Below are 8,675 nucleotides of genomic sequence, written 5' to 3' on the forward strand. Positions count from 1 at the left end.
GTTTGTAAAATATAATTTTTATTTTATTTATTTATTTTTTTTGTGGAGGAAGGGGCCCGAAAAGGCAAAGGTCACAAGGGCATGTAGGTCAGAATGTGGCCACAGGGTAGGAAAGAAACTGCCCAGAGATGGAGTCTGAGGGAGGTGAGAAGCCTCTAAGTCTGCACTGTGGGGAGCACTCACCGTCCTGGGAGTCCTCCTCCTCCTTCTGTGCTCCATCCTTGCATCTCCCAAACAGAGATGCCTTAGGACATCCTCAAGCTGGGCTAGACACCAGGACACCTAGGTTTGAATCACTCTGGACCCTGGGCTGTGCTCAGAGCAGAAGACACTGTATCTGCTTGTCCAGCCCAGTCTGGCCCAGCTTTCTCTCCGGGGACCAGGGTAGGGTTGGCAAGAACCTCCACTGACACTGGGAGATGCCTGGGAACTGGGAGGCCCCACCCCGCCTGGGGTCTCCGTGTTCCGCTGAGCCTTCCTGGTTGAGGCTCAGTGCCTGTGGGTGCCTGTGCCCTAGGCCTTGCCCACATAGACTTATGCACAGGCTCTTTGCGCAATCACTGTATGCCCAAAAAGCTGTAAATTAAATCTCCCCTTCCCACACACTAGCTCAGTCATTTTTAAAGCTACTTTCCTGCTGAAGGGGGGGCCACCCTGTGGGCATTTCCTTAGGGTCTCTACCCTTGTTTGTCCTCAGTGGCACGTCTCTGTGCGGAAAGGCCTCAGGATTTGGGCAAAGGTGAGGGAGGCAGGAGGTAACTCAGGGAGCAGCTGGCTTTAGCCTTTGGGAGGCAGGCAGGGAGGCTGCCCCCTCGGGAGTCCCTACTGTGAGTTGGGAGATAGGGAAGTCATCTCACATTGTAGCTGCCTGGCCTCTGGGCGTGGCTCCTTTCTCAGGTAGAGCAGGAGAGTGGAGAGAGAGAGCTGCTTTCTCTGGGGGAACTGAGATGGGCTCCCTGCCACCCCGAGCCCTCTCTTCCAGGCCCCCAGCTCCTGACCAGATCAGATAGGGCACGTTCCTGCTGTGAGCTGCCTGCTGACTGGGACCTGGGCTGACGCAGGCAGGAAAATATTAACCCAGTGGAATGGGCACATGTAAATGTGCGCATGACTCCATGTGTTTGTGTGTGTGTGCGTGTGTACGTGTGCACCCAGAGGTTTTCACATGGCCAGACACAGATATGTAGGTATACATACACATCTGTCCATTCACACATATAGATGCTCACATACAGACATACACAAAAACACAAATGCTTCTCACACATGCAAATTCCCTCAGGATTATCCTCCAAATTCTGTCCGTTAGACTGCCTCCACTAACAAGCCCTCCCTGATAGCTCTAGCTCATACTGGGAAGTAGCAGGCCTGAGCTCTGTGCCTGGTTTCTGATGCTAAATTAGGCAACATGACATAGGCCTTAGAGTGGAACAGGATTGTTTTTGAATTCTGGTTCCTTGTTTGTCCTTGGGCCAGTGGCTGTGCCTCCTGGTCCTATCTTCACCGGTCTCTGTCCTGGACACCCACGTATGACTCTGAAAAGGATGAGAGGCTGGGCTGAGGGAAGGGGAGTCTGGTCATTGGAGAAGGACAAGGTTACCTACTGTCCTGGGTCCTGCTTGTGCGCCTATCCCTCCCCAACCTAGCCCCTGGTTCTCCTAAGTCGGGGGCCCTGGCCTCCTAGGGCAGGGGACAGAGCCCTGATCTGGATGTTCTAGGTCTGGGTGATCTTGAGCAAGTTGTTACCTTGCTCTGAATCTCAGTTTCCCTCTCAAGTGTTCGAAAGGTGACACTTACTTGGGTGAGACTTAAGGGCCCTTTCTTTTTTTCTTTCTGACTTCAAGTGATTTCAGAGAGACCAGGGTCCCTTGAAGAACGTGTGTTGTGTTCCCACGGCCATCCCCGCTCCTTCAGCCAGAGCATTTTCTTTCTTACTGATTGATACACAGGCTCCTAAGTTATACACCGTATTCGGTGGCTCAAAAGAGTCTGAAAAACCCCAAGTGTAAAACAATTTGGTTATTTTAAAAATAGAAATATATATAGTAATATATATATATATATAATCTATAAGATTTTATTTATATATTTGACAGAGAGATAAAGAGCACAAATGCAGCAGCAGGCAGAGGGAGAGGAAGAAGCAGGCTGTCTGCTGAGCAGGGAGCCCAATGCAGGGCTCAATCTCAGGACTCTGGGATCATGACCTGAGCCAAAGGCAGATGCAGCATGGACTGAGCTACCTACACACCCCTTAAACAATTTGACTGAAAGTAGTTTGTGTGATAAGTTAATCAAATAGAATATTGGTTGAAACAAATAATTAGCTGAAATGATTAGTTTTTTTACACAACACTTTGGTGGATATTTTGGGGAAAGTTCAGAGAAGTTTTAGCATCTTTTGGCAGTTTTCTTTCCTTATTCTGATTTTTTTTTTAAAGATTTTATTTATTTATTTGACAGACAGAGATCACAAGTAGGCAGAGAAGCAGGCAGAGAGAGAGAGAGAGAGAGAGAGAGGAGGAAGCAGGCTCCCTGCTGAGCAGAGAGCCCGATGTGGGGCTCAATCCCAGGACCCTGGAATCATGACCTGAGCCGAAGGCAGAGGCTTTAACCCACTGAGCCACTCAGGCGCCCCACCTTATTCTGATTTTTAAAAACTTTTATTTGCATTTTCATTCCTAATTTTGGGTTTTGGCCTCTTGTGTCTGCCCCATGCTGTTCCTAATAGGGAGGAATTGGAAACATTTAAAATAGGGGACAGTTGTGTCCTGTATAGTCACATACAAGATATGGATATAGACCTATTAGCATGGAAAGATAGTCTCAATAATGTTAGAGAGGAAAAACGTCCTTTACAAAATAAGTTTCATTCTACTTATTATTGACCAAGTAGGGAGGGGATATGTGTACATATAAAAGGATTAGAAGGAAATCTACCAAAATGTTAGTAATAGTTGTTCCAGAGGGAAAATGGGTCTTTTAAGGTTCCTTTGGCTTGGCTTTTAGTTTAAAAAAGAATAAAATAGAAGGATCTGAGATTCTTTTTATTTGTTTTCTATTAAAAAAATTTCCACTCCAATAATAGACAATTATATCTGCTCGACTTGCTTGGCTATGTGTTCATAAATATTTAAATTTTCAGTTAGGTTGAACATTAATGTCCCCAGTTACCAATTCACATTGTAAGATTTTTAGTGTAGTGAGTAAGAAACAGGAGGTGGAGAGGCACCTGGCTGGCTCAGTTGGTAGAGTATGCAACTCTTGCTTTTGGGGTTGAGTTTGAGCCCTATGTTAGGCTTAGAGCTTACTTTAAAAAAAAAAAAAAAAAAGAAGGTTGATGAGCATTGGGTTATTTCCAAATTTTCACTAGCAAAGGAAAAAAAAATGTATTGCAGACAAAATGAGAATAAGAAAACTAAATTTCTTCAAGAAAGACTAAATGCTGAGAGGTACATCAACGTTTGACAACTTGCCCTGTAGCACACTAATATTACCACTTCTCTCTTTTTTTTTTTTAAAGATTTATTTATTTATTTGACAGAGAGAGAGAGAGAGGGAGAGATCACAAGTAGGCAGAGAGGCAGGCAGAGAGAGAGAGGAAGGGAAGCAGGCTCCCCGCTGAGCAGAGAGCCCGATGCGGGGCTCGATCACAGGACCCTGAGATCATGACCTGAGCCGAAGGCAGCAGCTTAACCCACTGAGCCACCCAGGTGCCCCACCACTTCATTTTCAACCCATTTATCATTTCCACTAAATTTGTTTTTTTACTTACTGGGCCACTGTGCCTCCCTAAACCTTTTCTTGGGCCCGGGTGGGAGGGACCACATATCCTCCCAGCCCATTTCTCAGGTGAGGAAACAGAGGCCAAAGGGCAGGACGGAGCCACTTCTCTAGCCCTCTGCGAGCCACTCACAGAATGGGTTAGGTTTTCTCACAACCCCTCCGGGGTTCAAATGACTTCAAATAACCACCAGCACCGCTCCCTCCCTTGCTCCCTTGGAGCACTCAGCTTCCCTGTCATCTCTTCCAGATGATTCTTGCCTCCCTCCAGGCTGGCTTAGCTGCTGCCTATATTCCGTCCACCTTATCACGGCGTTTCCTATGTCACCTGCTGTTTACCCATCTCTCCCAAGAGACAGACAGGACCGACTGTCTTCTCTACATCTGGGTCTCCCAGTACCTTGCCCAGTAAATGAGCCAAGGTCTCGATACCTGACTAACCAACATGGATCCTGAGTCCCTCCTTCACCAACTTGATACCCGCCCAATCCAAGTCCACCCAAGCACTGCCCTCATCCAAGACCCCAGCTTCACTTTTGACCCTTACCTTACTCTGACCCTGACAGTACACACCAGAAAGGAATAAAGGCAGGTGTCAGGTGTCTCCTATGTCCAAAGGTTACATCTCTCCCTTCCTAAAAGAAGCAGTTACTATCCTGAGCCCACCTGAGTCTGCAGAGTGGAGTGAGGGGCAGAGCCTCAGTTGCGGGGGCGGGGGGGCAGCAGTGGAAGAGTTTGCTCCTTAAGGACAGCTTCTGACCGGGAAGCCCTCAGATTGCAGCCTGCCCCTGCCTCTCTCCCTGCAGAGTGACCTGCAGGGCAATTCGGGGTTGGGACATGGACAATGTGCGTTCAGACCTGGCTTGGTCTATTGGCACCCTCTAGAGGACAGTTCTGTTACCAGAGCTAGCTTTGGGCAACCCAATCCTATATGGCCTCCCCACCAGCCTCAGTGCTCCCGGACTTACTGCCCACTGCCCACCACTCCCCCTGGCAGTTCTCCTCACAGTCTGCAGACCAGCAGCCACTCCCCGTGTCTCAACCCAAGTCACCCGTTCAAACACCACATTGCCCCATCCTTGGAGGCCCAGTAGTCCACTCAGATGGCAGCTAATCCCCTAGCTCACTCCTGACCCCACCTTAGTCACTAAGTTTCTGCAGCTCTGCCCTGGGGCCCCATACTCTGGTCCAGCTTTGGCCCCTTCACAGAGGTGTTGCTTGCTGTTCCCAAGGGAGGCATTTTCCTGAAGATGGGGCATAGGTTTTCCCTTCCCCTGCTCAGATGGGGGTTCCCAAAGCAGGCGGCCCAGGCTTCTCTCTGCCAATAGACGAGGGACCCCAGAAGACCAGGCTTGGCTCTGTCTCCCTTTTCAGAGCAGGGTTTCTCTGCTAACATGGCTTATGTGTCCTCCTTCCCCTGAGTTGGGGAGGGGCCTGAGTTTCCCTTTCCTTCTCCAAAATGGGGGTTTCCTGAGGACTGAACTAGGTATCCTCCCTAACCCCTCCACCTGGCTGTTGATCTCCAGATCTTCCCATCTCCAGTTCCCATTCTACACAGCTTTTCCCACAGCCAGGGGCTCCAGAGCCTCTGTGCCCTCCCTCAGGTCTGGGGCCCCGGGAGGACTTGCTCTGGCTTTGGGGTGGACACCCAGCTTGGAGGACAGGCCCTTCCTCTGGGACCCATCCTGAGCTCTACCTCTGACCTCACAAGGGCTGCCTCAGAACCTGGTCTCCGTGGCGCCGCTGGCAGGAGAGGGGATGCTATTTTAGGCCGTGTGTCTGGACTTGGCCCAAGTGGTACGGGCCAAACCCCTGCCCCACTGACCTCTCCCCTGGAGGAGCAGAGCGAAGCAGCGCGTGGGGCCACCCCAAGGGGGGGCCGAGAGGCGGGCTCTAGGCTGGGGACACAGGGACAGTGGAGTCCCAGCCGGGGGTGCAGCCAGAGCCCGGGCCAGTCATGGAGGAACAAGACCAAGACCTGTAACTGAGAAGCCGCCAGGGTGGATACTGAGGAACATAAGGCCTTTCAGTAGAGTGAGTTGGGTTCCCGGCAGGGCTGGAACAGGGGGCATCCCCTTCGGCTCAAGCCTCAGTGCTACGTCCTGGGGGACCTATTGTTGGGGGGAGAGATGACCATGGGACTAGTTGGGGAAGGAACTCCAGCTGGGAGTTAAAAGCCAAGATGTTGGTTCTGGTTTAGTCCTGAGTTGCTGTGTGACACAGGCATGTCCCACGCTCTCTCTGGGCTCTAGTTTCCTTACCTGGAATTTGACTACTGGGGGGAACAGCAGTGCCGCAGAGGCCGGGAGACTGTGTAGGGCTGGGGTGTCAGGAGAGCGCTGGCCAAGGAAGGAGGAGAGCAGGCAGACCAGACCCTGGACCAAAGCTGAAGGCATGCAGATCAGAGAGATGGTTCGATTGCTGGCTTAGCTGGAGTGGTTTCTCCGCTGGGAGTTCCCTCCTGAGGAGCTGGGGCTGGGGGTTGCAGGGTCCTGCAGTCAGGACTAGGGATGTGACCTTTGTGCTACAGCTACAGGGAATCCGGCTAGAGAACCAGGGGACTTACAGAATGGGGAAACTCAAGGGTTACCTCTGTGTGGTCATTTGTGTGGACAATGGGAATACGCTGGGGAATTTTCAGGAAAGGTAAGAGGGTGGACTTTGTTCTGAGGTGGCACTATGGACTAAATGAATTCTCAAGACTTCACTTGTGAGTGCATGTGTGTACTCGAGGAAGAGGCCCTGGAAAATCAGAATTTAAGTCAGCAGCAAGAGGGCTTGAGGTTAGACTCAAGGCAGTAATACCCAGATATGTGAGGGTGGCACCACTGAGGGGAGGCTGTGGGCATCTCCACTGTCCAAGCTGGCAACCTGGGGAGATCAGGAGGACCTGTGAAGGGCCTGGTCCAGGGGTCCCGAGGCCGGCAAGGGTGAGGGGGTGGGACTCCAGGGCCTTTCCCCATTGGCTGAAGCACAGCCACACCCCTCCTTGCCAGCTTGGCTGGTTGAGGGATTGGAACTGGCAGGACCTGTCCCTGTGTCTTCCCCCCTGGGCGGCTGAGGTCTGATGAGAATGTGGGGCCGAATGCTATGTCCCCTAGCCCTAATGACCTCTCTTTGGGTCTGCAGCATCTAAAAATCTCAAAGACGGAACATGGCTCACAGAGATAAGAGGAGGCGGTGAGTACCCTACTCACTCGTTTTCCTCTTCCTGCCTCTCACCCCCCACCCACCTGCACACCCCTACTCTCTGCCTCTCCCTCATGGCAGCTGACCCTCCCCAACCCCCCTCCTTCCCATTCCCCCGCTGGGTCAGGAGGCTTAGAAGAAGGGCCTCTCCCTCCTGGGCCCTAGGCTGGGCCCTGGGGTGACAGAAGGCTGAGAAAGAACGGGGTGAGGGCCAAGGAGTTGCTGAGTGGGTTCCAGCTGCCGTTATGTAGGTGGTGCTCAACGGAACTGAACTCACCGCTTCTCACCCTCACGGGCTCAAGTCTCTTTGGGGTACAATAAAAGCCAAGGTCCTTGCAACGGCCCAGGGCCTGCCCTTCTAGTCCTGGTTTCCTCTCGGACCTTCCCCCACGCTGTCCCTGCTGTCTCCCACTCCAGTCACACTGACCTCCTTTCCTTTCCCTCAGATGTGCTCAGAATCCTTCGGTGATCCCCCTGCCTGCAGTGCTCTTCCCTCACCTCCTCCTCTCTGTCACCTTCTCCACGAGGCTTTCCCCAACTGCTCTACTTAAAATCATACCCCACCCCATTTCCTTGCTCTATTTTTCTCCATAGGCCATCCTACCTCCTTCCTTCCTTTCTTTCTAATATTTTTAAAAAATGTATTTAGGAGAGAGGGACAGAGAGCACAAGCGGACTGGAGGGAGGGGCAGAGGGAGAGGGAGAGGCGGGCTCTCAGCAGAGCACCGACACTGACACTGAATGTGGGATTCACCACCTGAGCCAAAGGCAGCCGCTTAACCGCCTGAGCCACCCAGGCACTACCCCCAGAGTACGCTAATGTACTTATTACATTTCATCGCTGCCTGCCAGCTCTGTGTGAGCAGAGAGTTTTGTCTCTGCACTCCTGGACAGACAGAATGAATGGCTCCCCGCTTTGTGTTGGACTCTCTCTGGGGCCTTAGACACTGTTTCCAAAGCTCCACTGGCATCCCAGTTGAAAACAGCCTCCATACCCCAAGCCCACTCCTCTTCCTGTGACCTCAGCTCAGCCCAGGATCCCTTTCTCCACTGCTCACGCCAGAGGTCAAGACCCTGCCCTTGACACTTCTGTCTCCCCATGCCTTATATCAGGTCACATCTCCTAAAATATCTAGACCTTGCTCACTCCCACCATTCTTTCCCCCTCGACCCTCCTCCCTTACAGGCACGTTAGGCCACCACCTGCCCACACTCTTCAGAAGTCTCTGCAGGCCTCACCTCCCACCCCTGGTCTCTCGGCTCTGATGGCGCTGCTGTTAACCATCAGACCCACTAGATGAGTGATCCAAGGGTGGAGACTCGGTTTGTACACGGACCGCTGGGGCCCGGCTGGCTTACAGGTGGTTGGTTGATTAGGTCATTAAATGAGCTGGGGAATAGGAGACTCCGTTAGCTGGCCAAGCTGCTAGATAAGTAGTTAGTTGAAGGGTTGGTTGGTGAGTTATTAGCTATTTAGCTCCTTTGTAGGCAGGTGCTTAGATAATGATCAGGTTGGCCATTAGCTTCTTGGCTGTAGGCTGGTTCTTCTCATTCTGCACCCTTTCCTTGAGCTATCTCATCTCTGCCCAAGGATCAAATGACCACCTGTGATCTCCGGACGTGTGTCTGTAAATAAGACACTACCAGCTGCCTCCACATTACCGGCCATTTCCACCTAGATGTCCAGGAGGCTCTTCAAACTC

General features: G+C 51.7%; 1 protein-coding gene across 4 annotated transcripts in view; it reads left to right on the top strand.

Annotated features, from left to right (window-relative positions):
* AQP7 (aquaporin 7) overlaps positions 1–8,675 on the top strand; it is a 43,584-nt gene that overhangs the window by 21,647 nt on the left and 13,262 nt on the right. Inside the window, exons 1-2 of one of the 4 annotated variants that reach the window (XM_032307043.1) lie at positions 5,511–5,817; positions 6,913–6,963. In XM_032307043.1, the coding sequence (XP_032162934.1) occupies positions 6,938–6,963 (26 nt within the window). In that variant the 5' untranslated portion in view covers positions 5,511–5,817; positions 6,913–6,937. Of the gene's footprint in view, positions 1–5,510; positions 5,818–6,547; positions 6,567–6,782; positions 6,964–8,675 lie in introns of those variants that run through there. The other 3 variants (XM_032307046.1, XM_032307045.1, XM_032307044.1) reach the window with 3 other exon arrangements.

This window comes from Mustela erminea, chromosome 12 (genome assembly GCF_009829155.1).
Source record: "Mustela erminea isolate mMusErm1 chromosome 12, mMusErm1.Pri, whole genome shotgun sequence".
Classification (NCBI taxonomy): Eukaryota; Metazoa; Chordata; class Mammalia; order Carnivora; family Mustelidae; genus Mustela; species Mustela erminea.